Genomic DNA, 20,254 nt, shown 5'->3' with positions numbered 1-20,254 from the left:
TTTGCTGCAAGGCAATATTACAATTTCTGAAAGGAATATTGAAATGCAAGTTAATGGGATAACTGCCAGCATGAGTGAGGGAGTTAGGTGATACAGCCCCTTTCTGCACTCCAGAACTCAATGACCATGAAACCTCAAGCTTCCACTGAAACCTATGCACAGGAAACTGCAGATACTGGAATCGGGAGCAAATTAAAATAAGAGTTGCTGGCAGAACTCAGGAGAGCCTCTGTGGAGGCAAAGGGATGGCTGATGTCTGAGAGCATTTGAAAGACAGGGCTAGCTATCCCTCTGCCTCCATAGCCTACAGTTCTCCAGTAGTATTTCCCCCCCCCCCCCCAAATATTAGTACAAAAGGTACTCATTTTGACTGATTTTAGGACAAATTTGAATAACACACTCACCTCAGTCATTCAAAGCCCACACTTTGAGACCCCTGAAAGAGGCTTCATTTTGTACTGCACAAGTTCTCCGCGTTTCCCATTACCAGCTCCATTTGTCGTGGAGAGCTGTGAGAATAGCTGATGCACACGGCACTCCAATGTCAGGTCTCCCATTCATAATCAGCCAGAAAGCCATGGCTCTTGCAAACTTCAGTTCCTCCATCTAATCTCACAGACTCGGGAAGTCTCGTCGCTTTAAATCTCAGTATTCTACTTTGCAGGCACTTTTGTTGCGATTTAAAAGGCCAGGAAAGTCCGAAGTAATTTCAGTTTGGGCGCGTGTGAAACAGGGACTGCAAAACTTCCCATCTGAACACATTTACTTTGAAGACCAAGTAAAATTATGGGAGTTTTTTTTTAAAATAAAGACCAGACACTTTACAGTGGAGCGTTTTTTTTAAAAAATGCACCTTTGGCTACATCAGTCCACCTTCAGCAGATAACATTTTAGTTTATTAAACAGGAACAAAATAAAGAATTATAAAATTATCACAACACTAAATCTATGGTGAAACAAAGTGCAGACCCTCGAAGACGAGAGTTCTTGGTTTGTAATTAAGCCAATGGTTCATTGGTTAACCTGTAGCCCCCACTCTGTCTATCACACGTAGTTTAAGTCTCCCAGCTGAAGTGTCACAGATCACCATCGCCTCTGTTGTTCCTCGATTTGAATGCGAAAATAAGAGCCCTGCTTTGTCAAATTCTTCTCGCTGGGCTTTTTACTCCGTGGAGTTTGATAGCATTGCCTGATCGTCCTCATTAGCATAGCAGCTGTCAGTGCAGAGTCCAAAGAGCAAAGAGGCGGGGGAGGGGGTGGGGTGCTGGAAAGGAGAATCGTGCGAGACAGGCAGGCAGGCACACAATCAGGGCAGCATCAGTCCATAATGCCAGCTTGTCGAGGATAATCAGTCAACTGGGGAAAGCCAGATGGCTTGAGAGAGGCAGCGGAGGAAGGTGAACACCTCACTTCCGCCAACAGCAGCAATCAAACTCATCACATCCCAATCCGCTAACCACCACTTCCATCGCTCATTACTCGGGACATCCAGAACAAGGCAACATGTTTATTAAAGAACAAGGTGGAGGTAGGTCGTTAGAAAGTGTGCTATTCATTAAACAAGAAGCCAACAAATTCAAGTAGATCCCATCAGAACTTGTACCACTGCCAAACTGGTTCAAATCAAATTTCTTCAACTGGAAACAAAAAGGACGATAACATTCAAATATATTTCAGTTCTTGAGATGTAACGCAAGAGCCAGGAACCTCAGCATGGGCCCTCCAATTAGGTCATGACCAGTCTGTATGTCTGAAAAGTCTCCCACAATAAGGCTAGTCTTGAGGTAGAGCATTGTTTTCAGAGAAGCTACTAAATATTAATCAACTTTATTGTACTTCTCTCAAGCTGATGTCCAGACGGTTGCAGGCCACAGACTGCTCCAGGGAGGGTTGTTAGGATTGTGATGGGGAAGGAGCCGCTCAAGTGAGACTTGGAACAAAGTCAGATGCTGTTCCATGGGTTTTAAAGCACAATTAGCATTAAATTGTGGACATCTACAATGACAAGAGACCACCAGACTGCAATAGAAACTAAAACAGCTCCAGTTTAGCAAAAGGGAGATCAAGATTAGACCTGAAAAATTCAGACAGAGGTTATGCAGCTACTCAGACATTATCCATACAGGCAGTACAGTCATATCCAGGAGTTAATTGGAAAATACAAAGGCAATGTGAAACAGAATGGTAGTAGTACCGAACAAGGGCAGGTGTAGGCGATACAGGGAACATTGAAAGAACAAACCCAAGCAGTATCCATCGACAAAATAAACGTTTTCGCCAGTATCCCTTCGTCAGAACCAATTCACACATGGGATTCCAGTAGCACTTAAGCCGTGAGGTAAGGACAAAGACAGCAAAGGTGGCATGAATTGCAGGCATAGTAACCATTTGTAGAAGCATTGGAGACAACAGCAGGCAGATACAGGCAAAAGCGCATTGCAGGTAGACAAAGTCTCAGTTTAATGTCATATCCAAACACATTCCACTGGAGCTGCCTTGTGTGTTCAAGGGGCTGGAACCCATATCTACTTGCCACTGTTACTAGCTAGCCTGCTAACTAGCTAGCAGAGAGAGCAATATAGGAATCATACGTGGCCTCTGCAAGTACAGCACCTACACAAACAGGCATCTGCAGAGATCATCACACAATGGGGCAATGGTGCATTCTGGACAGACCAGGGCAACATATCCTCTGTTAATAGAGGATGTAGTACTGTCAGCCCACCTGTACACAAGTTGCACAACCACAGGGTTTCACCAATTAAGCACACAAATATTCTGCAGTTAGCAAATGGAGGAAGAGGAGCAAAACGTAGTGGGGGGGAAAAAAAATCATTCAGCATACTTGCGAGGAAATTGCCCGTGGTGGCGGGTGGAGCCATGAGAATGTACGGAGGACCAGCACCAGGGACATGGCAACAAAACCCCTCTAACAGGTGGAATAACATTAAGTACCCTTTCAATTGTACAGAGCTTATACAACATCCAACTAGAGAAGGCAAATGAACGTGCATGAAAGTTTCTCATTCTGCAACCAGAAGCATTAATTCCCAAGTCTAAGTGCAGAGGCAGTGAACGGTTAAAAATCCCTGAGTTGGGGATGATCAAACTGACCAAAAGAGCAAATGTAACAAAGCATAATCTCTTCCCCCGCCCCCCCCACCCCCCCCCCCCCAAAAGGACCAAAATGTTGCTGGTCGGTACGGCTGGGAAGGGAAGGGGGTTAGCGGAGGCACCATCTCAGGGAGGGCAGAGGCCAGGGCAGCAGGCACCCCTCCCCCGGCTCGCACTCCCGACACCAGACGCCGACACCGTCACCGTGGTTTACATGATTTATTGATACATCATTGCCCCTTCGTGGCCGCCGAAGCTGGCCCCGGCCCGCCCCGCCCGGGCCCCGCCATCCGGCCCGGCTACCGGCCCCACATCCTGGCCTGGTGCCCTCCGCGGCTGCGGCGCCTGCCGGCGCTCGCCGCCTCCTCCTCCTGCCGCTCCGAGTCCGGCCGGCCCCGTGAGGTAGAGATCACCGACAGTGAATGGACAAGCGGCCCAAGCCGGGCCCTAAAGTTAGTCAGTCAGTCAGGTGTCACGGCCCGGACCCCGGGCCTGGGCCTCACCGGCCGCCGCTGGCCCCGTACTTGGCCTTGGTAATGAGGTAGAGCACGATGTCCTGGTGGCCGCCGAAGGCCGCGATGTGCAGCGCGCTCCAGCCGTCGCGGTTGGCCAGGCGGATGTCGGCGCCGAACTTGACGAGCAGCTTGACGAGCTCCAGGTTGCCGGCGATCACCGACTGGTGCAGCGCCGTCTGGCCCTCGGGCCCGAACGAATTGACGTTGAAGTGACAGTCGGTCATGTTCTGCAGCAGCGACTGCAACTCCCGCGTGTTGCCGCGCCGCACCGCCTCCTGGAACATGCGCTGCGGCGCCGCGGCTGGAGACACCTCGGCCTGGCTCATGGCTCCGGGCCCCCCTCCCGCTCTCCGCCCGGGGACTGGCGCCGGGAGCGGGGGCTCCGCTCGCTCTCCGCCCGAGCGCCGCCGCTGTTTCGTCCGACTGTCAGCCGCTGCGCCCCGCGGCCGGCCGCGACCCAGCTGCCCGGTTCATGTCGCTGCCCAGCTCCGGCCCTCGGCACCGACGCTGCCACGACCGCTCTGCTCCCTGGTGTGATGAGTGCCCCAGGCGCCGCTGCTTTTCACCGCCGAGCGGGTGCATTACCATGACAATGGAACGCTGGCCCGCTCGCTCTCGCCCACCGCCGGCCAATGAGAGCGCGCCCCCCATCCCCCGCTCGCCCGGATTGGCTGCGACCCACGTGGAACATCGGCAGCGATTGCAGATCTGTGACAGGGGGGCGGGCCTTCTATTAATTCATTAAAATTCTAGAGCGTGGGAACAAGGAGAGAAGATCTTCCCAGAGAGAAAGGCAGAGATATTCACAGAGATACTCAAATACACGCAGACACTGAGATACACAGTTATATGCAGATACTCGCCGAGATATCAAAAAATAATTCAGATATGGGAATATTAAAATATTCAGTAACAGTAAAAATTAAATACACGCGGAGCTATTCGTCTAACCGCAAAAAAGCGATAGCTCAGACACGCAAAGTTAAGCATGTAAACATCTATTGAGATCCCGACAGCTTCTGATGCCCACATCGATAATAAAATGATCACAGAAACAGTGGAGATTGTGAGATTCACAGTGACATCAGACATTCACGGGTGTGGGATGTGTTGACCCTCAGATTTTCAGCCTCAATCGTCTCAGAGGTATTGACGGAAGGGGAGTGGAGACGGAGACAGTGTGGCCCACCTGCATTTCTGCAGGACTTTGTTCCACATGGCAGGCTTGAAAAAAGATAATATTTGGTGGCGTGGGGTCTTTTTTGTGCCACTGGTAAACGGGTGCACAGAAGCAGCTGCCTTGCTCTTTGCATTTCACTTTAAGGATGTGGCAGGCTTGATCTTTTTTAAAAAAATGTCACCTGAGTTTAGACCAAGAAGATGTGCATGGTCTGGTCATCTGCGGAAAACGTAATTCAATCTGAAGAGATGCAATGCATGAGGGGAAGCGAATCAAGGCAAGGGAATATGCAGCTCAAGGGGTCGGACTGAGTAGTGTGTAAAATCAGTGTGTGCATCTGTGATAGTTAATTAAGTATTACCTGGGGCATAGATTATAGGTACATGGAAGTTGTGCTGGAAATGAACACAGCGCCAGGAGAGCCACAGTTTGAGCCCATTACAGAAACACCGTGAGCACACTGGAGAGATGGTGCATCAATTTACAAGGATGCTGCTGGGATCAGAGCATTTAAACTCTGAGTTAAAAAAAATTGCATCAACAGGGATTACTTTACCTGGCACAAAAGGAGGCTGAGGGAAAACGTCTAAAATGCATACAATTCTGAGAGCTTGTAGGTAGGTAGGTGTTTGTCAGAAAGCATGGGCAGAAGATGAGAGTGGAAACGAGGTGAGGGAGGTGGGGGGGGGGTCTAAAACTCACTGCCTGAATGAGTGCTGGAGGCAGAAACACTCCTCACATTGCAACACCACTGGGATATGCACTGGAAGCACCACCAGCTGTGGTTGGGGGGGGGGGGGGAAACAATGCTGGGATATGAACAATCCCAAAATTATGGAGGAACTCATAATTTATAGCTCAAACCGCATCCATGGAAAGCAGTAGAGAATTGACGTTTCAGGCAGAAGCCCTTTCATCAGGACTGAGCTTTTCACCCAAAACGGTGACTGCCCCTTGCTCTCCATGGGTGCCTGACCCACTGAGCTTCTCCACCATTTTGTGCGTTTAGTTCACTCACCCAGCACCTACAGACTAATTGTGTACCATCCGAAAGTGAGATTTGGCTGGAAAACTCTTCCCACTGAACAGAGCACGGTGCATGAACAGTTTTTTTGTGATTCAGATGTTCAGCTTTTGGGGACATGCTCTGATTCTGTGATCTTGAGGAGCCCAAAGGCAGTTTCACATAATCACATATATATATAATATATATATATATATATATATATATATCGAGTCCACGCTGCTGAAGATCCAGCTGCGCTGGATGGGTCACGTCTCCAGAATGGAGGACCATCGCCTTCCCAAGATCGTGTTATATGGCGAGCTCTCCACTGGCCACCGTGACAGAGGTGCACCAAAGAAAAGGTACAAGGACTGCCTAAAGAAATCTCTTGGTGCCTGCCACATTGACCACCGCCAGTGGGCTGATAACGCCTCAAACCGTGCATCTTGGCGCCTCACAGTTTGGCGGGCAGCAACCTCCTTTGAAGAAGACCGCAGAGCCCACCTCACTGACAAAAGGCAAAGGAGGAAAAACCCAACACCCAACCCCAACCAACCAATTTTCCCTTGCAACTGCTGCAATCGTGTCTGCCTGTCCCGCATCGGACTTGTCAGCCACAAACGAGCCTGCAGCTGACGTGGACTTTTTACCCCCTCCATAAATCTTCGTCCGCGAAGCCAAGCCAAAGAAGAAGATATATGTATGAACATTCATGATTAGTTGAATTTAGTGGTGGTTAAATTTCACTGCAATGTTTAAATTCAACAATAAACAAATATTCTCAGATGAGATTTTCAGACACACAGGCCATGATACTTAAATTCTGAGGTATGGAGACACTGCGACATTTAGATTAATGCTACAGCATCTACACATTCAGAAATTGTCAGGTCAGATTCTGATATAATGCTTAAATACTACCATATATCAAAATTTATAGTCATGAACATATCACAAAATTGGTTGTTTTGCAGCAGCATTACAGGTATAAAATTGGTATAAATTATATTTTTTAAATAAGTAAATGACCTCAAAAGAAAAGAAAGCGAGGCCGTGTCTATGGTTCAAATGTGATGGTGGAGGGGAAGAACCTGATCTTGTACCTTTGGGTTTTCATCTAAAGGATCCTGTACCTCCTTCCTGAGGGTAGCAGTGAAGAAAGGGCATGGTCTGGGTGGTGAGGGTCATTGAGGATGGAGGCTGGTTTCTAGAGCCACCAACTCTAGTAGACGTCCTCAATGGAGTGAAGACTGCCTCATGGGCATGATGGTGCTGGCCGAGTTCACAACACTGTAGTTTTCTCCTGTTCTGTGCATTGGGTCATCCATAGCAGAAAATGATGCAACCAGTCAGAATGTTCTCTAAGTTACACCTGCAGAAATAAGCAAGCCTTTGGTGACATACCAGATCGCCTCAAACTCCTCGTGAAGTATAGCCACTGGTGAGCTTCTTCATGATTGCATCAACACGAAGGCCCCAGGATAGATCTTCAGAGACAATGACACCCAAGACTTTGAAGTTCTTAACCCTTTTCACTACTGACCTCGCGATGAGGACTGGTTTGGGTTCTTCTGGTTTCCCCTTCCTGAATTCCATAATCAGTTCCTTCATTTAGCTAATGCTGAGTGCAAGGTTGTTGTTGTGAGACATTCAACCAGCTGATCTCACTGCCACTGTGATTCTGCCAATGACCGTGGTGTCATTGGTAAATCTGAAGATAGCATTTGAGTTGTGCTATATTCTCCATTACTCATGGAATCATAGAGATCTTTTACAGGGAAGGAGACCATTTTCTCATCATGCCAGCTGTTTAGGAAATTTCCTACTTGCCAGTTTTTGCTCCTTGGCTAGAAGGTGATGAATTTAGGCTGCACATCCACGTTTTGTTCCTACCTTTAACGCCATTTCATGCAGTTAGTCCAGATCCTCAATCTCCAATCATTCTACCGATGTTTGTCCATCACTTACATACAAACCCTGGCCCCTCACTTTGACTAAGTCTCTCATTGGCTTGTGCACCTCAGACCTCCTCATGCCAGAACCACTGCAGCCTTAGCAACACCTCAAATTCTTTCCACCCTGCCCTGAACTTCCTGTGCTGATGGAAATTTCATTGTGACCTAAGCACTGTTCTAGCATAACCTTCCTACTCTTCATCGTGTTGGCCAATAAAGATAGATTTGCTGTACTAATAATTTTATTGGCCTGGCCACTATCTGGACATTTCAGCCTGTTGAGACAACACTCATTAATCCAATTTTCTCATCAACCCTCCCACCCAATTCTAACCACTCACTTGCACATGAGGCACTTTACAGAGAACAATTACACTAACAACATGAAGCAGTTTGGGATGTGGGAGGCAACCAGAGTGCCCAGAGGAAACCCACGCAGTCACAAGGAATATGTACACACTCTACATCAGACTTCCAATCACAAAAACAATCCTCTACCTAATCCTTTGTCTTTTACCAACTTGGCTTGAATCTAGTAGATCCCAACCTTTTGTATGAGGATCCCATGTGAAACTTTTGCTCCTGTCTCTCTGATCCTCTAAACTTTTCAATATCCCACCATTTATCATGTGTTTCTTTGCTTCATTTTCCATCACTGGATGCCTTCACACATCTTTGGATTGAATTGCATTGATACCTTCCTGCAGACTAGAACCTTCTTCCACATCTATACTATTTCTCTATCAATGGCAAGCCTACGATCATATCCCCAACCTCAAAGTCCGTCATTACGTCCAACATCAACATGGTTCATGAAAAGATATATTGTGGAGAACATTCTGACAGGTTGCATCACCGTCTAGTATTGGAAGTGCCAATGCAGAGGTCAGAAAAAGGCTACAGAAAGTTGTGAACACGGCCAGTGGCATCACTCCATTAAGGACATCTTCAAGAGGCTGTGTCTCAAGAAAGTAGCCTCAATCATCAAGAACCCTCACCACCCAGGCCATGCCCTCTTCTCACTGCTACCATTAGGAAAGAGGAGCAGGAGCCAACGGCACAGAAGCAACTTCTTTCCCTCAGATTTCTGAATGGACAATGAACCACAGACATGATCTCACTTTTTCCCTTCTTTTGCATTGAATTTTTTTATATTGTAATTTATAGCACTTTTTGCACCCGTAATGCTGCCGCAAAACGACAAATTTTGTGATAAATTCTGAAAACCAATTATCTGGTGATGTCACTGAAGTTCTCAGCTCCAAATGACCATTCTGCACACTTTTCATGCACTGAGACAATTTTTAATCCAAATTGCTTCTTTTACTAGTTTTTCATAGCCTTATACTTTCCTTATCAATCTGCCATGCAGGCCTTCATCAAACCCACTTAGACTACATCAAGCCCATAAACTCATTGACCTTTCTTGCTACTTCATAAATACCTACTGTTACTTAGAAATGCCTGTCCCTTAACAAATCCATGATGACTCTCTTTAATTAACCCTCAAAATATTGCTTTATGCTGGCCTACAGTCACTTGGTTTACATCTTTGTCTTTTTTTAAAAAACATTAGCCAGCCCTGGCAAAGTACCAAAAAGCAGAAGAGGCCTGCTGATTTTAGTCAGAATCTGCACTATTTCCTTCCTGGTTCTCAGAGCCTGAGATACATTTCACCTGAATCCAGCAATGTATCCACATTCTTTGTGTGTCATTTCCTGAACTTCACATTCTCCCTTCAGGACCACCCTGGGTCTTCCTTGCACAAAGTATTCATTTGGAATGAAGATGATCTGCCAGTTACACTTTACTCCGTTTATTCTCTTCTACAAAGTTGAGCTTTTGGTATATGTCATAAACTTCCCTTGTTTGCCTCCTTCCCTGTATATTCAACATCCATTTGGTTTTCAGTTTGGATTCCAAACATATCCTCTCCTATTTCTCCATCTCCTTATAAAGCCCTATAACCAGGGATGGTGGATTGGAATCCCAGTCGTCTTTAAGCTATGGCCACGATATCATACTCTCACAGTATGCCTCCTCCATCACCTGTTTTTTTTATTTCCCAAACTCCTTGCAGTAAAGTGTAATCAATTAAACTCTGCTTCCTTTATTCTGGCCTTTGTTTTTCTTACCTTCCAAACACACTCACTGGACTCTTAGCTTCCACATCCAGCTTTGATTCCCTCCCTCCCTCTAAACCCTGTGTAAGGTTCCCATCCTACTGCCGAACTCCCCAAAAGCACCAGCAAAATGGCTCCACCTCTCCCAGAACTGGTCCTTGATGCCTTAGGAATCAAAATCCTGCCTTCTGCATCTCGATAGGCATCGACCCATGAAGAAGGTACAACAATGCCTCTACATTCTAAGGAGTCTGCGGAAGCTCGGCATATTGCCGGATACTCTATTGAACTTCTACAGGTGTATTGTGGAAAATATACTGACTGGTTGTATCATATTTCATATTAATTTTCAGAATCCATACATGGCATCACATATAGCCCTGAGATTCTTTTTCCTATGGGCTAGCTTGAAAATTCAAGTGCCCAGGAACACAGAAGACTGCAGAAAATGGCAAACCTAGCAAGTCTACCAAGCAAACCAATTCCTATCCATTGAAAGCATCTACATGAGGCCCTGCTTCAAGAGGGCAGTCGTCATAAAGGATCCCCATCACCCTGGTCACAACTTCTCACTGTTACTTTCTGCAGAAGGTACAAAAGCTTATAATCCAGGACCTGCTTTTTAATAACAAACCAGCTTACTGTAATCTGCTGAAGGACCTTCCTCTTTTTACCATCATGGACCACAATATTTGGCTGTACACTCTCCTCCTCAGAACATTCTTTGAAATGACATCCTTGAACTTGGCATCAGAAAGCCCATACACACTAAGGAAATAGGGACTTTTCTACATTCCGTATGGTACTATGAAAAAGTGGCAAGGCTTTGGAACAATTTGAGTGTATTACTTGGACAAATTATGAAGATAAAGATTCAAAAAGATCCAAGAATATTTTTACTTGCGAGTATATATGAAAAAGATATGAAACTGAAATTGGATAAATATCAAGAAAAAATTTTAAGTATAGTGACTGCAAAGAAATGTATAGCAGTAACGTGGAAAGCTGAGAGTGTGGTACATTTAGACAGATGGCATATTGAAATGCAAAATTGTATACCTTTAGAAAAAATTACAAATAGTTTAAGAAATCGAATTGAAAACTTTTATAAAATTTGGAAACCATACATGGATTTTATGAATAAAATTCCATCCACCTTCTCTACTTTACCCATCCCTCTCAATTAGAAGCTATAAAAATAATCAGTGAATAGTACATATGTTAATAATATTATATATGTAGGTGTTCTTTGCTTTTTCTTCCTTTTCTCCTTTCTTTTGGGAGGGAGGGGGGTTGGGGAGAAAAATTTTTAAAAATTTGTATCATTGTGTGTGACTTACAATTAATGAATTATTCCTTTTTATATTGATACAAATGATACACCACCCTAGTCCTACTCTACATCCATAGTGCAAATCAATACATAAACATGCTGGAGAAACTCAGCAGGTCATGAAACATTCATAGAAAGGTAACCAACTTCTCGGGCCTGAGCTCTTCTTCAGATATATAAGATATGAGGTACACCTGATGAAGGGCCCAGGCCCGAAATGTTGGTCATCCTTTACTCCTGTGGACGCTGCTTGACCTGCTGAGTTTCTCCAGCTCGTTTGTGCACTGCACTCGACCCCAGCTTCTGCAGACTTTCTTGTTTAACACAATGAAATGAATGCTTCTCTCTGTTCTGCACCCTGGAACCACAGAAAGGTAATTATTGGTTAGACAGCATAATGCAACTCCTATACAGCCCAGAGCCCACTCATTCTCTTCCTATCTCTGGAAGTTTAATTGTGGGATGGCCACCTCTCAGGATGGATTTTTTCACCTCACACTCAGCCTGCTGGATGTAGTGTACAGACACCAGCTGCCGCTCTCGGTCTGAATCGCATCTGGAGCTCTTGCAGTTGCCGATACTTCCTGCATTTGTGGTTGTTCAGGATGTGAGGAGCGTCCTGGATTTCCCCGCTGACACAGGATGTGCATTCCATGGGACATGAGGATTCCTGCCATGTCGCTGGTCAGTCCAATAACAACACATCAAAAAAACTCTCAGACTAGCACTCAACCTTGAGATTAAATGAACCAGTAAAGCATGCAGGTATCAGATGCTCCCACTTTATCCCTATTTATTTACACTTTTTAACACCTCCTTCACTAACCTGGCCATAATCACAGCTTTCACACCCTGACTACATAGAATCTGTATGAACCATGCTCAAATTCCCTGACAACTATCTCCACCCCTCCCAACCATCTATTAACTGCCATCAGCAGGTAACAGGTTTACCATTAACTGTCACAGGAAGTTAAACATTAAAGTTAAGTTTTAAACACAGACCCAAAATAAAATTTAGGACAGGATCACTGACAATCATATTTACGTACAAACAATAGGGGCTCAAGAATCCTAGCAGGCCAATCCTGTAAGTCTCATCACCCTACTCTTTCCCCACAGCCTTACATATTATTTTCTTTCATGAGTCTATCCAATTCCCCTTTGATATCACTGAATTATTCTGGTTCCACAACAGACAGTGCATTCCAAATTATATTGGAGGAGTAAAAACTGTCTTGTCACATCTCATGGTTTGATGTAAATTTTAAATCTGTGCCTCCAGCTTCTTTATTTATATATTAATGGAAACAACTGTTTCTCTATTTTTTTCAAATTTAGCCACTGTACCCACCTTCTCCCTCAAGCTTGTGAGTTCTGAAGTGGGAGATTCCTGCTGCCCACGTGCTGCCAGAATGAAATCCCCCGGGGCCGTTAGGGGGGCACCGTAAACCAATTCTGTGGATGATGTAGCTAGATCTTCCTCTGGTGCAGTACAGATACCTAAAAGTACCCAAGGCAGTTCATCTATCCAATCTGGTCCCTTAAGGTGTGCCATGAGAGCCATTTTCATATGATGGTGAAAACGTTCCACTAAGCCATTAGACTGGGGATGATAGGTCGTCGACCGATGCCGCTGCATGTCCAGCAACTGTGCAATTGTGGACCATAAACTATAAACTGAGCTCCTCTGTCAGAGGAGATATGCGTGGGTAGACCGAAATGCGCTATCCATTTGGCGATGAGGGCTTTCACACAAGCTGAGGTGGAGGTGTCAGAGAGCGGGACAACCTCTAGTTGTCTTGTGAACCTGTCTACAACCGTAAAGAGGTGAGTAGTGCCTTTGGACAAGGGTAACGGCCCGCAATATCCATGTGGATCTGATCAAACCTGCACTGCGTGGGTGCAAAAACCTGCAGTGGGGCTTTGGTGAGGTTGTGGCGGTACGCCATTAGGCAGGCGAACCAGCCCCGCTTGTCACGCATGCGGCAGGGCAGCCGGCCAAAATGGCGCTGTCGGGGGTTTCCTCCCGACCTCGGCACCAGGCTCAGAAGCCCGCGCTTGGCGACCCACGTGACGCTCTGGCGACGTCGAGGCCCCCAGCGCGGTTCTCAGCCAGGTCTGAGCTGGGAGTATAAGACCAGCCAGGCAGCCTGCAATAAATCAGTTTTGCTCACTGAACTCAACCCGTCTGGTTGTGCAATCCTTCAGTTAGCAGTGTAGCTGCCACTACAATTGGTGACCCCGACAAGTTCAAATGTCTTTGAACCCGACATGAACAACCCTTTGATCAATGCTATAGCCATCAAGCTTCCTGACTTCTAGGTTCAGGAGCCGGAGACCTGGTTCAGCCACGCAGAAGCATATTTTCACCTCCTCCAGATTTCATCGGATTCGACCAAGTTTTACCATGTGGTCACCGCCCTGGACCAGGCCACCACCAAACGAGTGCTGCATCTCATTCAGCACCCACCCGCCGAAGATAGGTACGGGACCATCAAACAGGTGCTCAACGGTTCTTTCGGCCTCTCCAGGTGCCAGTGTGCCGCTCAGATGCTGCGCCTCAACACCTTGCCGGACAGTACTCCAATCAAGTTGATGGACGAGATGCTCACGCTCATGGGAGATCACATCAACTGCCCACTCTTCAAGTGCATCTTCCTCAACCATCTGCCTGAAGACATCCAGCCATTACTGTCCCAGGAGAGCTTCATCGACCCTAGGAAGGTCGCTCAAAAGGCTCAGAAGCTATGGCTCGAACGATTCCCAGAGGGCTCAGCAGTCCAGCAGGTTACAAGTCACGGGCATGACCATGCCAAGCCTTCCTCTAGTGCTGCGGTGGAACACCCGGTCCCTGCAGGGGCCTCAAAGAGCATTGCCAGAAAAAAGCCATCCACTTCAGGCCTCTGCTTCTTCCACCAGCGCTGGGGAGCCAAAGCTCGGAAGTGTCGTCAGCCCTGCTCATTCCAGGGAAATGAGCAGGCCGACTGCTGTTAATGGCTGCGGCGGCTGGCCAAGAACACAGCCTTGTCTAGCTTCGGGATTCAGTCAGCAGCCGACACTTCCTCGTCGACACTGAGGCCTAGATCAGCATCATCCTGGCCACACCCATCGAGTCCTGTAACCGGCCTCGAGGACCTCAGCTCTGTGTAGCCAATTTGATGGAGGTCCAAATGTATGGAGACAAGACTGTCCACTTCCAGATCAGCCAGCGGAAGTTCTCATGGAGGTTCACCATTTTGTCCCTCCCAACCGCCATCCTGGGTGTCGACTTCCTCCTCACCCATGGACTGCTGGTCAACATTCAAGGTAGCCAACTGGTAGATGCCTGTACCTTCCAATCCATTCGCCTCAACGCCTCCCACACACAGCAGCCGCAGATGGCCACGGTCAGCACGCCCAAGAACGAATTTCAGTGTATCCTGGATGAGTTCCCATCCCTCCTCAAGCCACAGTTCTCCGCCGCCTCACCACACCACGGGGTGTTTCATTACATCCCCACTCAAGGCCCGCCGGTCCATGCCAAGACACGCTGGCTCCCGCTGGATAAGCTCCAGGTAGCGAAGGAAGAGTTCTCATATCTGCAGGAGCTGGGGATAATTCGACACTCTGACAGTCCTTGTGCCACACCATTCCACCTGGTTCCGAAGGCCTCCTGCGGCTGGCACCCCTGCGGAGATTACCAACGGCTCAATGACGCGACAGTACCTGACTGTTACCCGATCCCTCACATCTAGGACTTTATGGCCAACCTGCATGGCGCGAGGGTATTCTCCAAGGTCATCCTGGTATGTGTGTATCACCAAATCCCGGTGCACCCCAAGGACATACCCAAAACAGCCATCATCACCCCCTTCAGGTTGTTTGAGTTCCTACGCATGCTGTTCTGGCTCAAGAACGCTGTCCAGACCTTCCAGCACCCTATGGACACAATGGGCAGGTATTTGAATCTCGTATTCATTTACCTGGACAACATCCTTGTCGCCAGCAGAGACCGGGCACAACACAAGTCTCACCTGCGCACCCTCTTCTCCCGACTGGCCGACTTCGGCCTAAGATCAATCCGGCCAAATGCCAGTTCGGGAAAGAGTCCATGAAGTTCCTGGGCCATACCATCATGGCCGAAGGAGCTACACCTGCCACTATGAAGGTCACTGCAGTCAGGGAGTTCCCACGCCCGGACAACCTCAAGGGGCTACAGGAATTCGCAGGTATGGTCAATTTCTATAACCACTTCATTCCAGGTGCTGTGTGCATCATGCAGCTGCTCTTCGCCCTAATCACGGCCAAAGACAAGACACTCACCCAGACTCCAGAGACCAGCAGGGCATTCAAAGCCACAAAGGATGCCCTTGCCAAGGCTACCCTGCTTATCCACCCACGCACCGATCTGTATATGGCGCTCTCCATAGATGCCTCTGCCACAGCCATTGGCGCCGTCCTGGAGTAGCAGGTGAACGGACAGTGGAAACCACTGGCATTCTTTAGCCGACTTCTTCGCCCGCCAGAGCGCAAGTATAGTGCTTTCAATTGTGAGTTGGTGGGCATGTACCTGGCGGTGCGTCATTTCCACTATTTCTTGGAGGGGAGGCCTTTCACCAATTTTACCGACCACAAACCCCTCACTCAGGTGCTCGCTATGGCAAGAGATCACTGGTCAGCATCGTCACCTCTCCTTTGTGTCGGAGTTCACCACCGACATTTGGCACAAGGTGGGGAAAGGTAACGTGGTTGCCGACGCACTCTCACGATTGGCCATTTGTGCGCTGACACCCGGCCTCGACTTCGACAAGCTTGCCCGGGACCAGAAGTCCATCGAGGAGACACGGGCCTTCAGGACTGCCATCACGGGCCTGCGGTTCCACGACCTCCCGACTCTTCATGGTGAGGGCACCATCCTGTGCGATGTCTCCATGGGCATCCCATGACCAGTGGTGCAGGCAAGTCTTCAACCATATCCATGACCTTTCCCACCCTTCCATCAGGTCCACGGTCCGTATGGTGGAAGAACATTCCGTCTGGCACAGGCTTCGGAAGCAGATTGTGGACTGGGCCAGAACCTGCAGCCATTGCCAGCTTTCCAAGGTACACAGGCACAACAGAGTGCCAGTACAAGATTTCAAACACGTCCGGGAATGGTTCAGCCACATACATGTGGACATCATCGGACTCTTATCCGTTTCTCAAGGTAACCGTTATCTTTTCACAGTGGTGAACCGCACCACTTGTTTGCCCGAGGCGATCCCGATGCCAGATGCCTCCACAGACTCCTGTTCCTGAGCACTTTTGAATGGTTGGGTTGCACGGTTCAGCGTCCCAAACCACCTCACCAGTTCACCTCTGTGCTTTGGGCACAGCTCGCCAACAGGCTGGGGATTGAGCTACATCAAACCACGGCCTATCACCCACGAGCGATTGTACCTCTACCTTAAGTCAGCACTGATGGCACGCCTCACCGGCCCCAACTGGGTGGATGAGCTGCCTTGGGTGCTCCTGGGCATCCGCTCGACACCCAAAGAAGATCTACAGGCGTCATCAGCCTAGCTGGTCTACAGTGCACCGCTAGCTCTACCCAGTGAGTTCGTCAACGCACCTCACAACCCCCAGCAATCACCACACGGTATACTTCCCCGCCTCTAGGCCCAGTTGGACTCCTTCACACCCCCACCGCCGCCCAGACACGGCACACGGGCCTCTTACGTCCCCAGTGAGCTGTATTCCACAGAGTACGTTTTTATCAGGCAGGGCCCATCCATAGCACCTCTACGAAGACCATAAGAAGGGCCATACAAAATCGTCCAGTGTTCAGGATCCACTTTCACACTGGACATTGGTGGTAAGAGCGAACTGTTTATGGTGGACAGGTTAAAGCCAGTCCACCTCGACCCCACCGAGCCAGTAGTTGTGGCCCAACTCAAGAAGCAAGGCCGCCTGGCAAAAAAGGACATTGGTGCCGGTTCTGGGGGGGGGGGGGGGGGGCAGCTGTGTGGCGGTACACCATTAGACAGGCGAACTGGCTCCGCTTATCACGCATGCAGCGGGGCAGCCGGCCAAAATGGCGCCATCGAGAGTTTCCTCCCGACCTCGGCACCAGGCTCAGAAGCCTGCGCTTGGCGACCCACGTGACACCCCAGTGACGTCAGGGCCCCCCAGCATGGTTCTCAGCCAGGTCCGGGCTGGGAGTATAAGACCAGTCAGGCAGCCTGCAATAAATCAGTTTTGCTCACTGAACTCAACCCGTCTGGTTGTGCGATCCTTCAGTTAGAAGTATAACCGCTTCTACAAGGTGCTAAATTTTCAAGGTCTGGCACTGGATGGATGTCCTTGCCCAAGCACCGACTTGCTTGCACAGGACATGCCTCATGAATTTGTCCGTCATGAGCCTTGTTGTCATCCTAATTGAACAATGAACCAAACTGTGTATGGTGTCAAACACCCAACGTTGCCACGCATCAGGAGTGGAATAGTCACAGAGTAGGAAGGCATTTTCTGGACCAAACTGTATGTCCTCCAATTTCAGTCCCAATATGGCAGTATGATACATGGCCATCTCTTCATCTTCCTGCTAAGCTGCAGCCAAAGCCGTGTCATCCATACAGGAAGCAGGGGAATGGAGGGAAGTGATGGTGATGTGGGATAGCGTGTCAGTGACTAGAATGTTCTTCCTGGCGATGTGTTTTCGTAATCTCTGAAATATAGGAGATTTGTCATTGTTGTCATGCTGACGACAGATCTGAGATCTTGGTGAAGGAGAAAGTCAATGGCTTGTGATCAGTGTAGACCGTGAACTCCCTGTCAAAGGCACTGTATTTCTGCTCCGACTAAAGAAAGCAAGCCATTGATGAGCTGCTCCAGGACCCCGCCTACTGCAGTGCCTGACACATCCTCCATCAGAGCCGTTGTCTTGTCAACCCTCAGGTGCATGAGCATAGCAGCTCTTGTTAGCGGTCCTTTGGCATTCTCAAACACGGCCATGGCCTCATCATCCCATTTCAGTTCCTCGGGATGTCTGGACAAGATTTTGAAAAGTGGCTGCATAATTTTGGCTGCAGCTGGCACGAAACAATGGTTAAAGTTAATCCTGCCAACAAACTCCTGCAGGGTCTTGGAAATTTGCAGATGGTCTCGACCTTGGAAAGTAGTGGAACCGCTCCGTGCTGATCGACGCAGTGGCCGAGAAAATCGATTGACGTGAGGCCAAACTGGCATTTGGCCAGGTTGATCACTAACCTGTGGTCATCTAGCCATTGAAGGAGTTGGGCCATGAGTGGCTGGCGATAAGGATGTTGTCCAAAAAATCAAATACGAAATCCAGGTCCTGGGTCACCGTGCCCACTTGGTGTTGCGATGTCTGGGTCGCACTTTTTAAACAGAAGGGCATACAGAGGAATTCAAATAGACCAAAAAGTGTAATTAAGGCAGTTTTAGGGATGTCATCTGGGTGAACTGGGATCTGATAATATCCATGCATCAGATCAATTTGGAGAAAATCCTAGCGTCGTGAAGGATCACAGAGAAATGTGGGGAACCGAGTAGCGATCTGCCATAGTAATGACATTCAGTCACCAATAGTCCCCACAAGGTCTCCACCCTTCAGAAGCCTTAGGTACCATATGCAGCAGCGATATCCAAGGGCTGTTGGAGCAGTGAACAATCCCCATTTCCTCCATGCGTCAGAATTCGTCTTTAGTCAATCGCAGTTTATCCAAAGAGAGGCATCCTGTGCACTTGTGCGTACAGGGGACATCATGAGTTGGAATGTGGTGCTGCACTCCAAGTTTTGGTTGGGCTATCGAGAACTGCAGAGCAATAACGCTGGGAAATTCCACTAGGATTCTGGTGTATTCATTGTCTGAGAGCATCATCGAGTCAAGGTGAGGTGTGGGCAGCACTGCGGGGTGCAGGGACTCAAATGTCTTTGAATTAACTTGATAGCGACTTTTGAGATCTACTAGAAGGGAGTCTGCTCACAAAAAAAAATCTCCCAGGAGCGGCTGTGATACATCAGCAATGGTGAAGGACTAGCTGAACCACAACAGCTGAAAATGAGTGGAATTGTCGGTGACCCATATGTTCAGACATTGCTGTTGATGGGAGCCATGAGGGGAGGGCCCTTCTTTCCTGAACATGTGTCTGGGCTAGAGGAGGGAAACACACTAACCTCTACTCAATATCAACCAAGGACCAATGGCCTGAGTGTCGATCCCAGAGGAAAAGGAAGTTATTCTTGTGGTCGGCCATCACAGGCACTACCGACGGCTGGTCTCAGTGTTTCCTGGATGTATGCAGGGGGACAGCAGCAGTGGGCTGCAACTCCCCATCTCTGATGGTAGTAGCACCACTGCTCTTCGTCTGCATCCAGCCAAGTCTGACCCTGTACCACTATTTGGAGTGGGCAGAGTTCGTGCCCTTTGCCAAGGCACCACTACATGCCCAACTGAAAGTCCTCCATGCTGCTTAGCATGCTACAACTCATCAGCATGGGCTGCTAGATGATGAACATCGCTAAAGTTGTCATCTTCAAGCAGCAAATGGATGTCTTCTAGCATTTGTTTGAGAAAAAGCTGCTTGAAAAGCAGACAGGGCCTGTGTCTGTCCATGAGTGCCAGCATCTCGTTCATTAGTTCGGAAGGAATGCAGATGTCCAGGCCATCCTAATGGAGGTCGTGCTGCCCTGTTGCATCAGGAAAGGCCAAAATTTCGTATGAGCAGGTCTTTGATGGTTTCATACTTGTCGTTGGCTGGAGGCGGGCGTAAGAAATCAACAATACGCTCTACGGTGTCTTGGCCCAGTGATACAAGGATATAGTAGTACTTTGTTGCGTCAGCGGTAATCTGGCACAGATGGAACTGGGATTTGGACTGCTCAAATGAGACCTGTGGCTGCGAAGTCTAAAATACTGGAAGTTTGAGTGCACATCCATAGTGAGTCCAAAATGTTATTTGAACAATCAGGGTCACCAATGTGGCAGGTCTCCACTGAGTGCTGAAACAACAAAGAAGACAAAAGACACATGAGCTGATTAGT

At 48.2% G+C, this 20,254-nt stretch overlaps 1 protein-coding gene across 1 annotated transcript; it reads right to left on the bottom strand.

Annotated features, from left to right (window-relative positions):
- Positions 1 to 3,319: 3,319 nt before the first annotated feature.
- nrarpa (NOTCH regulated ankyrin repeat protein a) lies at positions 3,320 to 4,167 on the bottom strand. The gene has a single exon (XM_069895679.1). It carries the CDS (start codon positions 3,953 to 3,955, stop codon positions 3,614 to 3,616), a length of 342 nt encoding a protein of 113 aa, XP_069751780.1. The 5' UTR covers positions 3,956 to 4,167; the 3' UTR covers positions 3,320 to 3,613.
- Between the last annotated feature and the right edge of the window lie 16,087 nt (positions 4,168 to 20,254).

This window comes from Narcine bancroftii, chromosome 1, assembly GCF_036971445.1.
Source record: "Narcine bancroftii isolate sNarBan1 chromosome 1, sNarBan1.hap1, whole genome shotgun sequence".
Lineage (NCBI taxonomy): Eukaryota > Metazoa > Chordata > Chondrichthyes > Torpediniformes > Narcinidae > Narcine > Narcine bancroftii.
Note: the sequence above shows the minus strand (reverse complement) of the source record. Positions and strands in the feature narration are given on the sequence as shown.

What these genes read in the sequence shown, in the direction of transcription:
- nrarpa (XM_069895679.1), bottom strand. Translation starts at nt 3,955, where the DNA reads ATGAGCCAGGCCGAGGTGTCTCCAGCCGCGGCGCCGCAGCGCATGTTC.